The sequence below is a fragment of the Schistocerca gregaria genome, chromosome 2 (genome assembly GCF_023897955.1).
Source record: "Schistocerca gregaria isolate iqSchGreg1 chromosome 2, iqSchGreg1.2, whole genome shotgun sequence".
Lineage (NCBI taxonomy): Eukaryota > Metazoa > Arthropoda > Insecta > Orthoptera > Acrididae > Schistocerca > Schistocerca gregaria.
The window spans coordinates 547,007,921-547,031,392 of NC_064921.1; the positions used below are offsets into that span (position 1 = coordinate 547,007,921).

Here is a 23,472-nt window from a genome sequence, read left to right on the forward strand (position 1 = left end):
TGGTCAACAAACACGTAAATAATCATTCATAACCTTAAATAAAGGTATCATTTTATTTTCTGGGCACCTAAACATACAATATAATTTCTGAGTAAAGGACATATAAACAGCGAAAAGGTGACAGTTCTTAAAATTACTTTACCAAGAAAAAAATGATTCCTGGTCTTCCATGCCCAGAACAAGAAGAGATGTGACACCGTTCGGTTTGGTGCTACCACTGATATTCTTAGTTTATCATTCCAAATCTGGTTCCCAGTCAGGAGGCGACACCGTTTATTCTCTTAACCCGCAGCTGTCGTGATACACGGACGGTGGAGGATATGCCACAAGGCACGGCGGAATCCGTAAAGGCAGGGGAGACGGATCCCTCGGGATGTACGGGGAATCCCCCAGGACACAGCGACTCCCCCGAGGCGGGAAGATCTAGGCTCAGCAGACACGCCTGACGCCAGACATCTGGCGCCAGCGACTGACGCTGGTTGTCTCAGAGGCTCTGGCCCCCAAACTTTCTACACGTTAGAGCTAACCGTGACGCCGGCATTATTTGTCCAAAGTTCGACACTCTGCATTACAGACCCGCGTGGGGTGATGGATTAGTAGACACTCGACTTTTATTACGGAAAATCGGCATTTAGATTCAACTATGTACACAACAATTTCGATTCATCCAAATAATTTCAGTCGAGTTTCGTGATTGTTTCTTCCAATATAGCGTAGCAGTTTTTCTCCAACGACTATATCCAGCTGAGTTAGTGCTTTCTGGAAAAAGACATTAAACACAATTCTCTTCTTTTGTCATTGTGATTGCTAACAACACTATTTCGTAACTTCAGTGAGAGTGCGTTACACAAAATACTGCTATTTTGTTGATAAACAGTTCCGCAACCTGCATAGAACATGCTATAGCCAATGCATTCTAGATAAAAACGATTTTGTAGAATAACTATGCGTTCAGTATTCCACTTGATGTTATATGCATAGCAACAGTGGTTGAAATAGCTTATGGTAACATAAATTTGTAATAGCTTTTATCTGGTCTGTTGTAAGTTTACGTTTTCTTTTTCTTTTTTTAAATGGGACAGCTAAGGACCATGTGTCAATTTCAACTCCATATTTGTTGTTCTTTTCTTTCATTTCGGTACTCTTTCATCTATTCACTGTTTTTCTTCCTGTGTTTTGACAATTTCAGATTAGTGCTATTTCACTCTCTTACCTTGGCATCCTCCCATATTCAATAACGTTTCCCTATACAATTCCGTCGGTTGTTTCTTCAGTTTTTATATTTTTTCCTAATTTCTTTATCTTTCTGGATCCAACGTGTTGGTGACTTTTTATCGCACAAATATGTGATTACATTTTTAGTTAATCTGCTGCCTAGCATTCGATATAAACGTCCAAAAATCACTAATTATTTTTCTCATTACTTTTAATATGTTTTTTATGTTTCGAAAAATTTCTTTGCTACTTCGTTACTTCCAATCTTCCACGGTTTTTCGTGGGTGTAATATTTTCCTGATGATTTATTCTTATACTACTTTTAATGCTGAACAATCACTTCCATATATACATTCTGAATCACTACTATATTGTTATGTCTTATATTTGCGTATTTGGGCAGTCATTTTTTATTCTGAATTTCTTTAGTTATAACACACCCCCTCTGCGTTCTATTTATTTATTTATTCATTTATTTATTTATATTACATGTCTAGTTCCGTAGGACCAAATCGAGGAGCAAATCTTCAAGGTCATGGAACGTGTCAGTAGATGATTCAAATGGTTCAAATAGCTCTGAGCACTACAGGACTTAACTTCTGAGGTCATCAGTCCCCTAGAACTTAGAACTACTTAAACCTAACTAACCTAAGGACATCACACACATCCATGCCTGAGGCAGGATTCGAACCTGCGACCGTAGCGGTCACGCGGTTCCAAACTGAAGCGCTTAGAACCGCACGGCCATACCGGCCGGCTGTAAATAGATGAAATTACAACATAAAGGTAATGTTCATGAACCCAAAAAGGACAAGCCATAAGCTTAAATAAACGCAATCAACAATATAGCATAGGAATCAGCTTAATTTTTCAAGGCACTCCTGGACAGAATGGAATAGAATAGAGACTCACGAGGAAACTCTTCAGTTTAGATTTGAAAGCGCGAGGATTACAGCTAAGATTTTATAATTCTTGTGATAGGTTATTGAAAATGGATGCAGCAGTATACCGGACACCTTTCTGCACAAGAGTCAAGGAAGTGCGATCCAAATGCACGATGGATTTCTGCCTAGTATTAACTGAGTGAAAGCTGCTAATTCTTGGGAATAAGCCCCTCTCTTCTACAACAGTTTTTCCAAAAAAAATTTCTTACGTTATTTCTCCAGGATATTTAAAGTCTTCAGCGTCCGTATTTGGCTAGTACATGTATTCAGATATTTCAGCGCGTTTTTAATGTTGTTAAATTTTTTCCACAGAAATACTTAAAACGGTCCTACGGCCTGCTTCTAAAGGACTGATTTGTGTTACAGCAGATGTCGTATTCTCAGAAAGTGTGGCAAAGTCTTCTGCAAATACGTGACTGTTTATCTCAATGTTTTTTTTTCCTCTTGCCACCCTTATTGGTGAAAACATATTTATTCATTTTTCCATTACAAATTCTAGCTGGGTTTTTTTCTGGAACATTTCATCGTCCTCCTGAGCAACACAGGCACTGCAGTATTGCTGTCAAGAAGTTGATGAAATATTTACATCGGACCAGGAACTATAAAAATGAAAACCTTAAAAAACAGTCTAACAGTCTCCGTTCCTATACCTACTTCTGGTTTAGTTATGTACTTTTATTCGGTAAACAATAGTGTTGGACTGTATACGACTGACATAAGCTATCAGTAAGCAAGATCCGTCACGACAAAGCTTTATGATAAATACACAGTGACAAATGAAGAGCCAGTAATATAAAATGTCAGTGAATGGTAGTGCTCGTAACCATCATCAGTCACTTATAATTTGATGAAATTTTGAAACTTCATAAATAATAATCAGAGATTCAGCCGCGGTGTATGAACTACATGCGTAAAATGCGATATCTGTAGTGGCACTAAATGCTTATTTTAAAGTGCCACAGGTAAAAGGGCGCGCACAGGGCCGTTATTACTATGGGAACCTGCACTCAAAGATAATAAAGCCGATTCTCATTCATTTGCGCTTACCAAAGAGTAGGCCCATTTTCATGGGAATTATTCAAATTTAGGTTTACCTTTTCAAAAGTGCCATTAAATATTATCAAGACTCACTGTCGACGATGGAACGCAGACGGAACATCCTGTTTAGCGTAAAGAATAAAAAAGAGTTCCTATGCTGAAGGGAAAAATACCGATGTATTTCCTATAACGGATACCTTCTGTAAAACTCGTCTATTACAGAGTGAAGTGTTAGGAACTCTTCCTCGTAATACCGTATTTGCATGAGGTAGTAACTTCAGCAGTCCGTTGAAGTATTGATCCTTGCTTAGCTCCGTGATGCCTGACGTCGTATGTGCAATTCCTTTGTTTTATTCTTATTACGCGTTTACAGCACTGAATAACATAGCGATGATCCTTTCGGAGTGTAATCGGCAATTGAAATCTATTCCCTGTTAACTTCGTTCCGGTATCATCGGAGACAAAATTTCTTATTTAAATTATTGTTGTTGGTTATCCACAGAAGTTGCCCTGCAGTTCATCTCTTCCAAAGACTCCCAGCAGGGCGGTCTGAAACAGTCTGAAAAACTTCTGTGGGTGTTGCAGAGTAACAGGTGCTGATAAATAATTATTAAAATAAACATTCGATCCGGTGCGCCGTTTCCGAATTAATTAGCATTTAAGTCAGCCAATCAGACCGTTGTGCGCGCAAATTCAAGCGGGTCCAGAGACAATGTCGCCAAAAGTGTTATTCGTGTAATTTTGTAAAACAGAACAGGAGAGCGATACAAAAACTGCCGTGTGGCAGCAGTAAGGACCGAACCCGACCCAAAGGATCAGCAGTCTCGTGCACTATCATCTACGCTATGACAACAACCGCCCAATGCCATTGTAGACGTGTCACACGACTGGAAAGTCATTAAACCCCCTCCTTTTGACGCCTGTGCGATGGAGGTCAGAACCGCAACGCTCTACGTTGAAGTCACGCGGTTTTATGAGTGGCCGAAGCGAACGTTCCAGGCTCATCGCCGCCCAGAATTACCACGAGAACGGTGCAAGGGGTTGCATAAAGAACGCCAATGAAGCTACCCATTTCCCTGGGGCGTTGATTCCTACACATTCGCGCTCCAAAACGAATGTCCGCAGTGCGATGAGCAGCAAGAAAACGTTCTTGACGACCTTTGACACTGCCAACAGTCACGTTCCTTTTCAACCCTTCTCTGCGGACTTCATGCGGGTGCATCCTTGTCGAACGTGATCGCACCCGTCTGGAGAGCAGCGGGGCCGTAATTTTTGCTCTCGTGTACACTTCGGAACCAGCAGACCGTTCAAAATCATTCGACGGAATTTGAACATGAACTGAAATCAGTTAAGGGTATTCTGCTTTTTCAGCTCTCCTAAATTGAGTCCTCCTATAGCGTAATCACGGAGGGAATGTGACAGTGACATACACGAGAATAAAACGGCAAATAGTCCTTCTAAGACCCCAAAATTTGTCGTCACGGTTTGTCTTCGCAGGTTAATTTTTCATGTCCTCAACAACGGCGGGTGGGTGCCACCAAGAATGTGCATATGTCTTTAGAAAGACCATTTGCCATTTTATTTATGCATGTGTCAATGTCACCCCCCACCCCTCTCCCTACCACCCCTGTCATCAAGCCACAAGAGGACGCGAAATGGAAGGTATGAAAAAGCGTCTGTAACGTTTGCTGCTTCTGATAACGTTCACATTTCATGGAATGGTGTTCAACAGTCAAAAAAACCTATACTACAGAGCAAACATTGTGGTCGCACTGCTCTCCAAATCACATTTAATGGCATGCAGCACCACAAGGTACACAGGGAAGGGCTAAAACTCCGGGGGTGTAAGCAGTGTCAAAGGTGTCAAGAACGTTTTCCTAGCTACCAGAGACATGTATTTTTCCATGTCTCACCCTGCTTACTTACAGAGAATACATACGTTCCATTCTATTCCGTTAATTACTCAGCTCTGCCGGAGAAAGGTATTGTACTATAGCCCATTCTCTTTCTGTAACCCGTACAGGGACTCCAAGAGCAATTTTCGCTATTCTGGTGTGTGCCAGGAACGCTCATTTCAAGAAAGAAAGTTCGATTGGACCTACACTGTATTCCCAATGTTTGCGAGGCACAACAAATTTAATGTACAATCGTTTTAGGGCTAGTGGCGCGCACGTAAGTTTTGGTCTTACCCACCCAACCTCTTGACGTTTTACTCTAGCCGAACCTACCTCTTTCCTTTCAACCTCTTTGCTCGGGATATCTTTCTGCCATTGGACTAGCTTGTTGAATGTGCTGTTGTCCACGGTGAGTTGTCACTGAAGTAGTGCTACGGACTGAGAATGTATCGGAGACAAGCATCGCTTAACAACGTTTGTACACACGCTGGCTAAAATGCCATACATGTACCAGAACTATGCAGATATTGTGGATGTTTGCGGATTCGGCGACAGTAGTGTTCCTGCTGCTGTTGAAGAATGCCGTGGCCCCTTTCCGACACGCAAATTTCCTGCTCATAGAATGTTTACTAGAGTTTTCAGCATATTGCGTGAAACAGGTATTCTTTCAAGTTCCCATTTTTCTTCTGGGCGTGTAATTCAACACCTTGTGCAAGAATAGCAAAACTTTGTCGACATCGTGCAGCCTAGTCCTACTACCAGAACACGCAATTCTCTGCCCGTACCAACGTCCTACAAACACGTTTATGGCGAACATTACATGCGGAAAACTTGTACCCCTTCTACACACACTATCTTCATACTGGTGACGATGCCACACGGCTTGAATTTTGTCACGGGTTAAATGGCAGTCATCATTTGTTTCCATTAATTCTATTCACTGATGGAGCCTCGTTTACATGGACTGGGATCAAGAACAGGAGTAACAATAATCTGTGGTCGTATGATTCACACGCCACAATGGAAACCAACTTCCAAATTCGTTTTTCGGTCAACTGTTGGTGCGGCATGATCAGTAACATGTTTATGGCTCCAGCCATTTTAGAAGAGCGAATGACAGGACAGAATTACTTCCATATTTTTGAAAATTTGTTTGGTGGACACCCTGAGAACATTCTTTTGGCAACGTGGACTGTGATGTACTTCCAGCATCATGCAGACCCTTCACATTTTGTCAGGCGTGTGAGGAAACATCTCAGCCACACTTATCTTAATCATGAACTGGTTGTGGTAGTACAGTTAAATGGTTACCAAGATCACTACAACTTACGCCATTAGAGTTTATAGGCTTGGATGCGATCTGAGGTGTAAAACCGAAAGGTAAATCCGCGAGAAGAGCTGCTTAGTCTCATTATGAACACTGCCGCTCTCATTAGGAAACGTGAAGAGGCAGTCAGACAAGAAAAACAACATCTTCCATCAAGAGATCAGAAATGTATTGGACTTGACGCAGAGATATTTGAACATTTATTGTGAACCGTATAATAGCTCTAATGTGACCTGTACGATAATGCTTAAAGGTAAATGAGTTAAAATACTTTAACTATAACTCATGTTCTAATATTTGCTAATTGTTATAGATGTGCACACGTGTTAACTTGACAATTTATTGAATACTCCATGTACAATAAAAGCGTTGTGTCTCTGAAACCAGTGTGGTAGGTCACATATCCACATGCAGTTTCTTTTTTCTTCAAATACAGACAAAGGCACCCAATATTTCTGTTGCTCTACCCTCATGCGAATTAGCCGAAATGGACAACAATCTTTCTCGCAGATTGCTTACTGTCACATAGTAGTCAGTGCTGTAACGTCGAAGCTTCACTGTTGCACTTGGAATATGTCACCCGCCAGGCGGTCCGACAACCAGAAGTGACTGGGGTGCCATTTTATTGCTTAGCAGAGCCCCTTTAGTTGTCATCTGCGGTACCCTTACAGCGCAGCGGTACGTCGATGATTCCAACTCTGGCTGCTTCTGCACTGTGATAGATGCCATATTAGTGCCCCTACAATCTAAGACAAAAAAATAGCGACGTCCCACGAAGGAATAGTCCGAATAGGACGGAAATCCATAGATATGATGTACCTGTACAGGCATACAAATGATTACAATTTTGGTAAAATAGGTTGATTTATTCAAGCGAAAGAGCTTCATAAACTGAGCAAGTCAACAACGCGTTGGTCCCACTCTGGCTCTTATGCAAGCAGTTATTCTGCCTTGATTGTCAGAGTTGCTGCATGTCCTCGTGAGGGATATCGTGACAAATTCTGTTCTACTGCCACGTTACATTGTCATGATCCCGACATGGTTAGAGCGCCCTGCTCATAGTGCTTCTAACGTTCTCAGCTGGGGAGGGATCCGACGACCTTGCTGGCCAACGTAAGGTCTGGCTAACACGAAGAGGAGTAGCAACAAGAGCAACAAAACGGGGCGTAGAATATCCTCAAATACCGCTGTGCTGTAAGGATGCCGCGGATAACATCCAAAGGAGTCCTGCTAGGCCCTCACTCCTGAATGTCGGGCCGCATGGCGAGCGACAGTGAGGATGGTATCCCATCGCTGTCCGTGGTGTCTCCAGACACGTCTTCGCTGATCTTTGGAATTCAATTCGAAGCGAGACGCATCATTGAAGACAATTCTGCTCCATTCAAATGAGATACTAGATCATTTTTCTTGCCCTTCATGGCAACCCACTTTGGGCTTACATTTCAACAAGATAAGGCCCGCCCGCACACTGTCAGAGTTTCCACTGATTTTCTTTGTGCTTGCCAAACCCTACCTTGCACAGAAAGTCATCGAATGTCCCCTGCTGAGAATGTTTGAAGTATTATGCGCATGCCTCCCCCCCCCCCCCCCCCCCAAACCAGCTCGAGAATTCGACGATGTAACGCACCAGTTGTACAGAATCTGGCACAATATCCCCCAGGAGAACATCTAACAAATCTATCAGTTAACGCCAAACCAAATCATTGCTTGCGTAAGGGCCACAGCGTGTTATTGACTCGCTCAATTCGTGAAGCTCTTTCTCTTGAATAAAGCATCCAATTTTTTCTGAAACTATAATCATTTGTTCTTCTGTACATGTACTTCATATCTACCGATTTCTGTCCCATTTGGAGAATTCCTTCGTGGTGTGTGTTTTTTATTTCCGTGTCTTATCACGTACCTTCCACTTCCGTCTGCTTCACATGCCGCCCGTTCTGCTGTTATCTACAGCAGGGGTTCCCAACAAAATTTTCTCGAGGACCCCCACATCGAGCATGACTGGTACCTTATCATATCACAGTATCAGGTAGCTAAAAAAGGCAAATTAAGAGTCTTTTTATAAGTTTTCTATTTTTGGTACTTAGAAAAAAAAACATTGTCATTTCCATTAATGAAAAAATATTGAGCTTAAAACTTTTTCAATTTGGTCATCATTGTTATTGTTAAATTTTTGATTATTGCTCAAAATCTTTGTCTTAAAATTTGGGTGTTTAGTATAACAAACTCCTTAAAAAAATAAAAATTGAGTATGAACTGAAAATGTCAGCAAAAAATTAAAACTGAGTTTATTGGTCTTTCAAGTGTACTACAGTAGAGATTGCATTGAGTAGACGTGTGAAAAATAAGAAAACACTAATTTCATACAAGGTATTATTTATATGAAAAACATACAGTTATAACAGAGTACTCCATCAGTATACAGTTAGTTTTAATTTTCAGTTCTTAATGAGATGAGTTCAATCTGACCTTTGAGTCCATTATTTCTGAAATATTAGGTTCCAAATTTGAAAATTTCACTCTGAAATCCGACCGCATGTAGAGCCGTTTCTGACGGCATACAGCAGAACTATTTGCCTCTATATAATTCTAGTTTTGCGCTAGAGTGTGCTAGTGTCATTTGGCTCTAGGAAGACGCTAAAGTTAGCGTTCGCTAAAGCTCTGCTCATGCTGGAAGCGGCCAAAACAAAAAATCTGTTATCATATGAAATATATTTTATATATTTTTTATTCTAATAGCATCTTGCGGACCCCTCTGGCGTAGTTCACGGACCTCTAGGGGTCCGTGGACCACCTGTTGAGAACCACTGATCTAGAGACATGTTACCACAGTGCACTGCCCTTCCTGCTGAGTCCATGGGCACATCCCTGTTCGAAGTTCGTGTCGACACCACTATATTTGCTCACCTGAACTACTTACTGCTCATTAAGTGTACTGTGTATCGATGAGGTTCCTTCCTGGTGTCTGTAATGTGCGTTCTGTTGCATTTCACATTAATTAAATTTAATAGCCAAGTCAGGGCCCTGTTGTCAGGTCCCTGTCGTCTTCACACTGGAGGACAATTCCAAAACTTGCTTTTACGTGAGGAGGATAAAGTTTGAGTGTGCCAGTGACGGTGTTGTCCAGTGTGGTGCTGTCGTGTTCCGCAGGTCGCATTCCGCAGATGGGCCGTGGCCGGCAGAGCTCCAGCAGGCCTAGAGACGGCGAGCGGCCGGGGACCCGCGCGCCGCCACAGGCGCGCCTGATCTGAGGCCTGCTGCAACCCGCCACGCTTAACCCTACCCACGAGATACATGGCGTAGCTGATCCATGTTCTTCCTAACGCTGTTCGCTCTCTGCTCTTCAACTCTGTCATCTTCGACGCGCAAATTTAATGACAAACAGGAATAGTTACTTGTTGTGCATTTAAGAATAACATCTATATGTAAATTACTCCATAGAAAAGTTTCAATTGTATCTCAAATAAAATTATTGCAGTCGGGATACTATACCTAAAATATGTGTATAACTTCCTGTAGAAATTGTCTGTAAAATTTACTTAAGTGTATATACAGAATTCTCTGATATACTGCTGTGCTATGACATTAAATTCTGGAAATGTAATCAATCCTTGTGAAAAAAAAATTTTCTCGCAGAGAAACAAATGTGTAATGATAGGACACGATACTTGAAAGTATTTTCTTTAAATTAATGTTGTAGTCCGTAAAACAGAACAGAAGGAGAAAAAATTCTAACTACATTCACATGCTGAAAAGTTTGTTTACTCCCACTATCATGGGGCCAAAACGGTAGTTAAGTCCTGAACTGTACCATGTACACAGGCTTCCTAAACATGCTAAACATATGTTCCTCACTTCTCCTACATAATATTTATGTTAAGTCAACTTCAGAGCATAATACTGATCACAAAAGCACTCTGATTTTGATTATAAATGGGAACTCCATCGTTTTATTTTCTTGCGTAGTTCATATATGTAAACATAAAAAGATGGGAGGCATTTTTTAAATGTATCTATTATGTTTTAGCTCCTTCGTGTGCTTGCATACACGTAATCTACTCAGTGTTATTTATGACAATAATCCATGATACTTCATTCCAGAAAATTAGTATTGGAAAGATGATGTGAATATAAATGACAATAAGCAAATCAGTCAGTCAGACATCTAAAAAATTATACAACTTAATTAATTTTATATTTAGTACCAAGTTTTTCCGTCACCTGGATAAACTTTTAGAGGAAAGAGTATAGGTCCAGTATAACTTGTATCGAAGTAGTTTTGTGTGACGTTGCAAGAATACTTGCTGAAAATCTGTATATGTTTAGGTAGATTCGAATCGATGTCTGTAATTTAAAACAGAAAGCATAAATAAATAAATAAATGTTACATGACGTCTCCCTTTTACTGAAATCCCAATCATACACCGCAGTTTCTGATTAAATCGTTTCCTGGTTTTTAATATTTTGAGATACTTGTCTAAGTTTTCATTGATTAGGCTACAGAAACACTCGAATGAAACATGAGTGAGTTAGGAATACGAGAACAAAATACATTTTGATGTGCCTCTCAGCATGGAAATTTCGATTCTTCTTCTACCACACGTACAAAAGACACATTACCTTAATACTATTACGAGAAGCAACACAATATACCTCCATACTATTACGAGTAGCAACACAATAAAATGTACAGGGTGTTCATAAAGTCCCTTTACAACTTCAAATTTTTTTCCAACGGCAGTTGCTGAAAAATTGTTACAACATTTCTTTTATTATTATCAGTGTTTATAAAAGCGTTTTTGACAGTGCTTAATAGACCTCTACATGAGCGCCTTTAGTTGCACGAAACACATCGAGACGGTACTCGATTTCTTGCCATGTTCGCCGTAGCATAGCGTCATCAATGGTGGCAATGGCATTACGAATACTTTGCTACAAGTCAGCAATGTCCCGTATCTGTGTTTGATACAAGATATCTTTTACATACCCCCATAAAAAAAGTCCAAGGGAGTGATATCTGGCGAATGCGGTGGCCAAGGAATTGGCCCATCCCTCCCAATCCATCTGCCTGGAAATGTTTCATTGAAGAACCGGCGAACAAGCAGCCCCAATGTGGTGGTGCACCATCTTGCTGGAAAATGATAGTTGGTTGTAGGTCAATCAGTTGTGGTGCTACATATTGGGTCAGAAGGTCCAGGTAAACATTTGCAATAATTGTTGACTCGCTGAAGGCAAATGGACCAATTATTCGGTTTCACATAATTCCACACCACACATTCACTTTTGGACTATCCCGATGAAGTTCCCTAGTTACGTGGGGGTGTTCAGATCCCCATAATCTCGCATTGTGTCTGTTTAATGACCCATAAATATGAAAAGTGGCCTCGTCACTGAAACAAACTCGCTTGAGAAATGTTTCATCCTCCGAAAGGAGTTCCAGCATGTTGAGTGCAAACTCTGTCCGATTTGGCTTGTCATTTGGCTCACGTATCTCTAACAGTGGCACTTTGTGAGCGTACAACCGCAAGTTCTTGTGGAGAACCTTATGCACAGTTGAACGTGACAGTTGCAACTGTCTGGCAGCAGAGCGGATGGACTTCGTAGGTGAAACAGCGAATGTTTTCCTCGGATGTCCTTGGTCGCCCGCCCCTCTCTTTATCCATCACTGTCCCTGTCTCCATAAATTATTTATGCCATGCACGGATTGAAGGGGCGATGGTGGATCTCTTCCATACTTCGTTCTGAAGCTTCGTTGAATCTCAACATCCGATTTTGTCTCAATAAACCAGGATACACATTTTGCCTTCTCTTGATGAGTTGCCATTTTATAGAGGTTCAGTTCCTTCCATCATCAGAGTATCTGAAACACAAAATTATAATATATATAAAAACATTAGTAAACAGTGATAACAATAAAAGATATTTGAACAACTGCCATTGCAACAAAATTTTGAAGTTGTAAAAGGACTTCATGGACACTCTGTACTTTAAAAGTAAAATCTGTAACGCAGAGCTCTTAAAGAAATTCCGTGGGAGAAAGTTTTGATTCATGTATATTATACAGACGTGGACCAAAAAAAAAATTCATTCACAACAGAAATTAGAGTGTAACTCAGAAAGCGAAGAGTCAAGTTCTCATATACTTGGCTTCACAAATTTTTATGGTGAAAGTGCTCTTTTCTCCACGCACAGCTCCTATTTTCTGAGGAAACTGTTCATTAGCAAGTTTTTACTCAACAGAAAAGTTCATAATGGTCAATAGCATTCACTGTTACAGAAGGATTTCGGCGTCCACACAATTAGGTGCGAATTATGCAGATCAGACCTCCGAAGAATAGATTAAGGAATCTTACACCATATTAACACACAGCAGTAAATCCACTGTGACTAGCACATTTTGAGAATTGAGCACTTTCAACTATTTCAGAATAGTTAGCTGTCTGGCAAATTCTCTACTCTTCATAAATTTGCATAACAATAATGTGAATAAATTAGCTCCACCAGTTAATCACTTTTTCTCGCCATTAGCTTATGGAAGAAAACATCAATACTGGAAATACCAGAAGATACCTGCCACATTATAAATACATCTAGAAAAACCATTATTTAAACAACTCATAATCAAATTTTTTATCAGCCACCCATTCCATTATCAGCTAGTACAAAATTGTGACAGTTACACTTAACATGCCTTTTTATAGCAAAAAATCTAACATTTGACAGACAGGAAAATGTGGCTATCATAAATTAAATATACAGTTATACATAGTGTTTACAATAAAATAACTTTTAGAGTAAAAGTGAAATGCAATATTCGCTTCTTTTTGTTATAGACTTTTGACGAAAATCATTGCTATCGTTACTGTTTGGAGCTATATAATGGCTATCACGTGACTGAAAGGAATTATTATTATATTCTATGATTGTGTCTTACATAAAAAGGAGCGTAAAATAGATTTTGATTTACACAAAATATAAGCATAGTTAAACAAGACTCAAAATTTTTATTTCGTCCTACTGTGTAAAAAATTACACGCATGTGCCACAAAACAAAATGATTTTTAAACACCATCAAAACATTTAAAGCAAAGAATAAGAAATATTCATTATAACTGTCAAATGAGTTTTTGAAAACACAGACAAAACAGTAAGCAATTGGGATGTCTGTAACTGATGTTGTAAGGGGGTGTTATATTTGTATTACTTTTCTAGGCAGGGACGCTAAACAAAGAGTGCTGACTTTCGTGCGAACATTGATGAAAAATGTACGAATGACTCAGTTAATTATTTAGATAAAGGGATAATGCAAGTTTAAACAAGGTAACGGTAACGTTACGGGGCCGCACTAATCTTCATCGTATTACACGACACTTATTTTGCGTATTAATTTCTTTTAATCCTTTCAGACCTGATTTCTTTCTGAACGACGGAAAATGCTCTTAGCTGATTTTAGATACAAGATTTATACCAAAATAATCACCCTTTTTCAAAACATACTTCGTACACTTGACTTCATTTTATGGACTAAAATAGCTAATTACGAAATATTATCTACTGTAATAAATAGTAAAATTATCATTCAACAAAGTACTATGGAAATAACAAAAACAATATTCAATTGTACTGTGGAATATAGTGAAAGAACCACATTCGTGTATTCTGGTTGTCACGACCTGCTGCACACTGCTATAGTGACTTGCTGAAGTTTTCATAATGATGCCCAATAGTTCTTAGCACTTGCTCATGATGAAAAGGTTGAACCTTCACACATGTGTACCTCAGGTTTCTACTGGGAAAAATACTTCTGTTGCAGCTAATATGCAATAAAAAATAATGTACAGAACTGTAGTCACAGGGTCTGAAAATGTTAATGGCATGCTAATATTCCATGGTTTCACATTTTTAAAAAGATGTGAAATAAATTGTATGAAAATGCAGTGATGATTTCTCCTGATTTACATTGATTCTTTGCTGTGTAGCCTCTTTGTATGGAGAGAAACTGAAATCTGAGAACAATAATCCTTTGCTTCCATTGCTATGTAATGGATAAACCTGGGAACACAAAACTGAGGGCTGATTAGTTCACACTGAGATAAAACACAAAGAAACTTCCTTCACCTTTGCTTTTATTAGACCACTTGAACTATCGGAGTCCCGAACTTATACTCATATACATTATTAAATAAGATTTACTTTGAAATTTTTTGTAGTATTATTAAGATAATTAAATCTCCTAAATGGCAGCTATTTACCTATGACGGAGCTCGACAGTACTTGTAATTTAACAAGTCCATGAACGAGAACTGAATTCTCTGGCTCTATCGTGGTCTCCATAAAGAAAAAGAAATTGAACGTCCAAAGAGTAAAAAATATATCATTACCTTACAACAAGTCACAGAAAACAACATGTTGAAATTAAATCAAAGTGAAATGAACTTGCTATGCTGGAAGTGTAAAAATGAAACAGTGCTACTACATTGCCCCGAAGGTAAGTTGAAATTATACAGTTAGGGATCATTTCAACCTAATTTTAAACTGAAGTTTCATAAACCGAAATTATTTACGTTATTCTGACAGAGGTAGTGAACTGGTAAGCTGGGCTGACAAAGATTTACTGTGAAAATTTATACATACGTTGCACACAATCACAGATGATGTGTTTCTAGTTTCATGACATCCTGTTCACAGCTTAAAGTTTTTCAGTTGACGATAATTACTGATCACTCTTCCGATTGTAAAGTATAAGGTTTCGAAACAACAGTTTGCACATATACAAGTGAATTAAATTTTCACCTCTAAGAAAAGAAAACGGACACCAAAGACAAATATTTACGCTGGAAGATTACATCGTACCTTTTCATAGTTTTTTTCTATGCATTAAGTTATCACTTTTTTGTAGCTTCGTTAAAATTTTCGTTACACATCAGCTGAAATATTTTTCACCGAATACGATGGCATAGTTTTGGGTTAGCACATAATTTGTTAGTAGTAAGATTTTTCAAAACAATACATAGAGCAATATATATGTTACACCAATATATTGGAAGATAGGACCATACTTACATACATTCATATTTCCCCTACAGTGCATGCTGGATTTAAAAGACATTAAATTATAGTGATTTCCAGTATTGTGGTTACAAGCTTTGCTTTGCTTGAGTATTGGTTACAACTGCTCTCAGTATTGTGGTTACAACTTTTGATTTGTATAAATATCACATATTGGTATTTACAGTACTTTGACAATAGTGAACTTGATGATGCCAGGTAAGTTAGTGCTATAGTGGCTTTTTATGGAGGGACAAGTTCTTCTTCATCCCTTTAGTACCCTGGTAGCTATGGGAAACCCTCCTTAAATCCCTCAGCAGAGTGGCATCTGGCATCGTATCATCATCTTGGCAGTACCCCAGTAGCGGTGGAAATCCTCCTTAAAACTCACAGCAGGGCGGCATCGTAACATCATCTGTATACGTGGTTTGCAGTACAGGTTGGACATCAGGTACACAAGATATCTTGACAACAGCAACACGGAGTGGCAAAGGGCGTTATCAACAGGAGAGTGAATCTACTTTATCAGATTTGGCTCATTGTGATGTACATGCAGCATACTGTACAATAATCATTAGTATTTCAGTCGTCACAAAAGTAATAGTTTCAATGCGCTCTGCGAATACACTTACACCTGTCTACCATAGCTGCATAAAAAAAAACAAAGGAATAAGAAGTGGTAATACAAATACAATTAATAAATGCACTAACCTAAAGGTGCAGTTCACGCTGTTAACTTTAATATGGCAAGGCGTGTCTGTTTCATTAACAAGTGAGTCTGTATACTACTTCTTAAACATTAATATTGTATGGAGATTTGACATGCCAGGAAAGCATACAGTTCAACGCATTTCCATGTTATCTTCATTTACACCACAAAGATATGAGTCAACAGCTCGCCTCTAGCAGTCCTTTCCTGCCACGTTCTATAGCGTCTGAGTGAATGCAGTTTGAGGATCCTGCAGAAACAGGAATCAAATTGCACTTTTAGTCATATTGTTGGAGTTTCATCTCCTGTGTGGTATAATGAAACCGCGCATACGAGTAACATGGCAACTGATTTGATATGTCGCATTTCAGAGCATAGACCAGGTCACAGAAGTATGTACTTCCAGAGAGTCTTCAATCCACAGACCTCACTGGTGAACCCAGTCGCCCAAACTTTCCTTACACTGGTTATACAGTTAACATAGCACGTCCTTGTGAGCCATAATGAGACAAAAAAAGTAAACAATGCAGCCCCCGAGATACGTTTTCCGTTGAAAAGGTACTCCCTTAACGCAAGCATAATTTGTTATACATTTACGTAACTGATCTGATACGACCAAACAAAACTAAACTCTAACTTGCGGCCATAACTCTTGGCGTATAGACCATTCTTTGTAAATATGTAGACCCACACTCTCTATTTTGCTACATTTTTGCAAGTTGAACCTGGCCGATCATGGTTTTCATAGTAAAAATGTTATCGGTCCCTCATGGACAAACGCTGAACTGAGTTCACTTCCGAAAATTTCAAGAAAAAATACAGGGTTCTATCACATTCAATCAGGACAAGGTAGCGCACAACTGATAAATAGACCATAAGTGCAGCTGATAACCATTGCACACACATTACAAGTAATGGAACTTGTGTCCTAAATCTCATGCACAGATTATATATAAAATATGCACACCAACTAAACAATTTGTGGAATATCAAACCATTATCATGAATGATTCTAATGCTAACATAACAAAAAATATCTTAATTGCTAACACACATTTCAGTAGTAGAGCTATGCTAAACAACAATTAACAATAAATGGATGTAAAAAATGATTTGTCTCCTAATGTTTGTTTATTCACAGACTGTTTTCATAGCCTGATAAAGTTATAAATCTGAAATTCTTCCTAAACTGTGAAAGCTAAGTAGATATTAACCATGGTAGAGATTCATGTAATTTGAAAGGTGTTATCCATAAAAAACGGCCTTGCTGTGCTGGTACTGTGAACGGCTGAAAGCAAGGGGAAACTGCAGCCGTAATTTTTCCCAAGGGCATGCAGCTTTACTGTATGGTTAAATGATGATGGCGTCCTCTAGGGTAAAATATTCCGAACGTAAAATAATCCCCCATTCGGAACTCCGGGCGGGGACTACTCTGGAGGACGTCGTTATCAGGAGAAACAAAACTGGCGTTCTGCGGATCGCAGCTTGGAATGTCAGATACTTTAATAGGGAGGTAGGTTAGAAAATTTTAAAAAGGGAAGTGGATAGATTAAAGATAGATATAATGAGAATTAATGAAGTTCGGTGGCAGGAGAAACAAGATTTTTAGTCAGATGAATACAGGGAAATAAATACAAAAGCAAATAGGTGTAATGCAGGAGTAGGTTTAATAATGAATAAAGAAACAGGAGTACGGGTAAGCTACTACAAACAGCACAGTGAACTCCTTATTGTGTCCAAGATAGACACGAAACCCACGCCTACTACAGTAGTACAAGTTTATATGCCAACTAGCTCTGCAAATGATGAAGAAATTCAAGAAATGTACGATGAGATATAATAAATTATTCAGATAGTGGAGGGAGACGTAAATTTAAGTAATCAGTGACTGGAATCCGATAGTAGAAAAAGGAAGAGAAGGAAACGTAGTAGGTGAATATGGATTTGGGGTAAGAAATGAAAGGGAAAGCCGCCTGGTAGAATTTTGCACAGAGCATAACTTAATCCTAATTAACACTTGGTTCAAGAATCATAAAAGAAGGTTGTATACATGGAAGAAGCCTGGAATACTGACAGGTTTCAGATACATCATATAATGGCAAGACAGAGATTTAGGAACCAGGTTTTAAATTGTAAGACATTTCCAGGGACGGAAGTGGACTCTGACCACAATCTACTGGTTATGAACTTTAGATTAAAACTGAAGGAACTGCAAAAAGGTGGGAATTTAATTAGATGGGACCTGGATAAACTGAATAACCAGAGGTTGTAAAGAGTTTTAGGGAGAGGATAAGGAACAATTGACAAGAATGGGGGAAAGAAATGCAGTAGAAGAAGAATAGGTAGCTTTGAGGGATGAAGTAGTGAAAGCAGCACAGGATCAACTACGTAAAAAGGCGATTGCTAGTAGAAATCCTTGGGTAACAAAAGAAATATTGAATTTAATTGATGAAAGGAGAAAATATAAAAATGCAGTCCATGAAGCAGGCAAAAAGGAATACTATCGTTTCAAAACTGAGATCGACAGGAAGTGCAAAATGACTAAGCAGGGATGGCTAGAGGTCAAATGTAAGGATGTAGAGGCTTATCTCATTAGGGGTAAGATAGATACTGCTTACAGGAAAATTAAAGAGACCTTCGCAGAAAAGAGAACCACTTGTATGAATATCAAGAGCTCAAATGGAAACCCAGTTCTAAGCAAAGAGCCGGGCGCGGTGGACTAGCGGTTCTATGCGCTCAGTCCCGAACCGCGCGACCGCTATGGCGCAGGTTCGAATCCTGCCTCGGGCATGGATGTGTATGATGTCCTTAGGTTAGTTAGGTTTAAGTAGTTCTAAGTTCTAGGGGACTGATGACCACAGCTGTTAAGTCCCATAGTGCTCAGAGCCATTTGAACAATTTTGAACTAAGCAAAGAAGGGAACGCAGAAAGGTGGAGGGAGTATATAGAGGGTCTATACAAGGGCGATTTACTTGAGGACAATATTATGGAAATGGAAGGGGACGTAGATGAAGATGAATTGGGAGATACGATACTGGGTGAAGAGTTTGACAGAGCACTGAAAGACCTGAGTCGAAACAAGGCCCCGGGAGTAGACAACATTCCATTAGAACTACTGACAGCCTTGGGAGAGCCAGTCCTGACAAAACTCTACCATCTGGTGAACAAAATGTATGAGACAGGCGAAATACCCTCAGACTTCCAGAAGAATATAATAATTCCAATCCCAAATAAAGTAGATGTTGACAGGTGTGAAAATTACCGAACTATCAGTTTAATAAGTCACGGCTGCAAAATCCTAACGCGAATTCTTTACAGACGAATGGAAAAACAGGTAGAAGCCGACCTCGGGGAAGATCAGTTTGGATTCCGTAGAAATGCTGGAACACCTGAGGCAATACTGACCCTACGGCGTATCTTAGAAGCTAGATTAAGAAAAGGCAAACCTACGTTTCTAGCATTTGTACATTTACAGAAAGCTTTTGACAATGTTGACTGGAATACTCTCTTTCAAATTCTGAAGGTGGCAGGGGTAAAATACAGGGAGCGAAAGGCTATTTACAATTTGTACAGAAACCAGATGGCAGTTATTAGAGTTGAGGGACATTAAAGGGAAGCAGTGGTTGGGAAGGGAGTGAGACAGGGTTGTAGCCTCTCCCCAGCGCTATTCTGTATATTGTGCAAGCAGTGACGGAAACAGAAGAAAAATTCGGAGTAGGTATTAAAGTCCATGGAGAAGAAATGAAAATTTTAAGGTTCACCGATGACATTGTACTTCTGTCGAAGACAGCAAAGGAATTGGAAGAGCAGTTGAACGGAATGGACAGTGTCTTGAAACAAAGATATAAGATGAACACCAAAAAAGCAAAACTAGTATAGTGGAATGTAGTCGAGTTAACTCGGGTGATGCTGAGGGAATTAGATTAGGAAATGAGACACTTAAAGTAGTAAAGGAGTTTTGCTATTTGGGGAGCTAAAAAATAACTGATGATAGTCGAAGGAGAGAGGACATAAAATGTAGACTGGTAATGGCAAGGAAAGCGTTTCTGCAGAAGAGAAATTTGTTAACATCGAGTATAGGTTTAAGTGTCAGGAAGTCGTTTCTGAAAGTATTTGTATAGCCATGTATGGAAGTGAAATATGGACGATAAATAGTTTTTGACAAGAAGAGAATAGAAGTTTTCGAAATGTGGTGCTACAGAAGAATGCTGAAAATTAGATGGGTAGATCACATAACTAATGAGGAGATATTGAACAGAATTGGGGAGAAGAGGAGTTTGTGGCGCAACTTGACTGGAAGAAGGGATCGGTTGGTAGGATATGTTCTGAGGTATCAATGGATCACCAATTTAGTATTGGAGGCAGCGTGGAGGGTAAAAATCGTAGAGGGAGACCAAGAGATGATTACACTAAGCAGATTCAGAAGGATGTAGGCTGCTGTACGTACTGGTAGATGAAGCAGCTTGCATAGGATAGAGTAGCATGGATAGCTGCATCAAACCAGTCTCAGGACTGAAGACCACAACAACAACATCCACAAGAATTCCCACTTCTTTATATTTTTGTGCGATAAGGAAATTCTTAACGTGGTTATGAACCAGAACTAAGACACCATCTTGAATCTGAGTGACTTTCTTTTCAGGGTAAGATTTCTTCTCGGTTTCTCTGGGGGTTTAATTTATTAACGTTGGCTGAGCTTTACAGCTAGTCTATATCACACTATCTTGCAAATTGGATGTCATCATTCATTGTCCTGTGGGTCGCTAAATCCAACTCATGGGGTCTCTATCCAATGTATGTGTTAGGCAGATCATTCATTACCTGTTTGAGGAGCTGTAGGTTGTTTGGCCATCTAGTCCATACATGGTCCCATGCCACGTTTGTATGTATGAACCGCTGCAGCCCACAAAGCATATTTCCATAGGATTTCCTTCAGGGTGGTACCTCAGAAGCAATATCTAATTCCACTGTTCTGGAGAAATTCACTCCACTTGTCACTCATAAATACTGTGTTGTTGTTAGAGAGCAACACCTTAGGCTTGCCAACTCTCGCAAACTACTTGGTCTGTATGCACCGAATAACTTAAGTACTTGTCGCACTCTGTCCTGCATACAGCCACAAATACTTAGTGAACGACAGCTTTTGAATGGAGAAGAGGTCTGAGTTGCAATGAGTTGCATAGGTCTACTTCGCATTGTATATTGAGGAAATAACAATACTTGTGTTTGTTCACACATTTTTAACACTCCAAATTACTCCATAAGATGTGTATATGCCAAATCTGCCTTTCTATTAATTCAAGAAGAATGCACACTCGCATCACTCACTAATCTCATTCATTCAATAGTGTAAGACATTCTTCCACTTAATAGGGGGATGCAAGCTGTGTATGATTGCCACCTAAAAGTTTTCTTTCATGCCATACCAATTAGGATAAGCACTGAGTACTCTTGGTATAAAAAATTTCGAAATCTTTTCCTTAAACAAGACAACCATGTTAAACGTCGGTGTAGCAGGCTACGACTAAGCACAATGCTTAAGGCCTTGTGGTCATTGTTTACGTTTGTCTGGTCTCCAGAAAAATAATAATGCAAGTGATTAAATGACCACACCATTGCTATGCTTCTAATTTGGTCTTAGGGAGGCATATTCACAATGATTTACCATGTGGCTTGCAGAACTTGGTTGTCTACACAACCATTTTGTCCTTCACCTTCTTAGTCTGAAAAAGGCGACAACCTAGACCTATTTTCAAAGCATCAGCCACTTGATATTAATTTAGGTTCACATTTGAGTGAAACTTCTATCCCTGACTTTGATCTTCAAAAATGTCACTTGGCACTCAAATTACCGATACCAATGCACGTTGTTCATTAAGAAGTTGGTCAACGTAGCGCTACGGAGAGCCTGCTGATAGACGAAACGTCTTTAAAAAGAACAAAGGCCTAGAAAAGGTTTGAGCTGTCTTCTCGTATAACGAAGTGGACAATTAGTGGTGAATTTAATTTTTCATTGTTATGCAAGATACTTTGCTGGCTGATAATATGTCCCAGGAATTTATGTTCTGTCTGCCTCAACGTACACTTTTCTAAATGTTCTTTTAAGACCTGCTTACCTTATGCTCGTAGTACGAGGGGTATTCGTAAAGTAAGATCCGATCGGTCGCGAAGTGGAAACCACTGTGAAAATCAAAAATGTTTTATTTGCAATAGTTAGCTACAACTTCCAGCTACTTATCTACACAGTCGCTGGTCCGACTTAGACGTTTGCCGGAATGTTGTACTATCTTTCCAATACCCCTGTTATAGGAGGCAGCCGTCAGTGCTTTCCGCCAATACGCTCGCCTCGTTGTCTGTGCCAAAATGTTGTCCTGATAGCCACCTGTTCACGTCAGCAGAGATGAAACTGATAGGGAGCATATTACTGGTTGCATTGTGAGTTTTCAAACACTTTCAATTGAAAACGCTGCAGGAGCATCTTCATTGCGCCCTCTGTGGGCTGCTTAGCTTCAGGCGAAATATCTCACCAGGCCGTCGTACTCGGCGGGAGACACTATTTTCTAGGCATCTTTATGTGCTCACTGTGAGCTCAGAACAAAAGGGCGACGTGATGCGATCGACACACCTGTAAAGCTTCACTGGGTTTTCTGAGAGCAGGCTGGAGCCGGCGGGTGTGGCCGAGCGGTTCTAGGCCCTTTAGTCTGGAACCGCGCGACCGCTACGGTCGCAGGTTCGAATCCTACCTCGGGCATGGATGTATGTGATGTCCTTAGGTTAGACAGATTTAAGTAATTCTAAGTTCTAGGGGACTGATGACCACAGATGTTAAGTCCGATAGTGCTCAGAGCCATTGGAACCATTTTTGAGCAGGTTGCATTTATTTAGGATCCAATACACCATATTATTTCCCACTGTTTGGCTTTTTTTTTCTTTGAATCATCAGTCTTCTGACTGGTTTGATGCGGTCCGCCACGAAATCCTGTGCCAACATCTTCACTCAAAGTAGGACACGCAACCTACGTCCTCAGTTACTTGCTGGACCTTATCCAATCTCTGTCTTCGTCTACAGCTTTTGCGCACTATAGCTCCCTCGAGTCATTCCCTGATGTCCTATCATCCTGTCCCTTCTCTTGTCAGTGTTCTCCAAATATTCCTTTTGTCTCCGATTCTTAGCAGAACCTCCTCTTTCCTTACTTTATCAGTCCATCTTATTTTCAACACTCGTCTTTAGCATCACATCTCAAATGCTTCGATTATCTTCTGTTTCGGTTTTCCCACAATCCATGTTTCACTGGCATG

At 39.8% G+C, this 23,472-nt stretch overlaps 1 protein-coding gene and 1 long non-coding RNA gene across 3 annotated transcripts in view; one reads left to right on the plus strand and one right to left on the minus strand.

Moving 5' to 3' along the window:
• LOC126331832 (neuropeptide-like 1) overlaps positions 1–10,803 on the plus strand; it is a 405,800-nt gene extending 394,997 nt beyond the window's left edge. For both annotated transcript variants that reach the window (XM_049996525.1, XM_049996527.1), the window contains one exon: positions 9,567–10,803. In XM_049996525.1, the coding sequence (XP_049852482.1) occupies positions 9,567–9,615 (49 nt within the window). In that variant the 3' untranslated portion in view covers positions 9,616–10,803. The remainder of the gene's footprint in view (positions 1–9,566) is intronic.
• Positions 10,795–23,472, minus strand: part of LOC126331924 (uncharacterized) — a 146,307-nt gene continuing 133,629 nt past the window's right edge. Inside the window, exon 3 of the long non-coding RNA XR_007563565.1 lies at positions 10,795–12,276. This is a non-coding gene — a long non-coding RNA (uncharacterized LOC126331924). The remainder of the gene's footprint in view (positions 12,277–23,472) is intronic.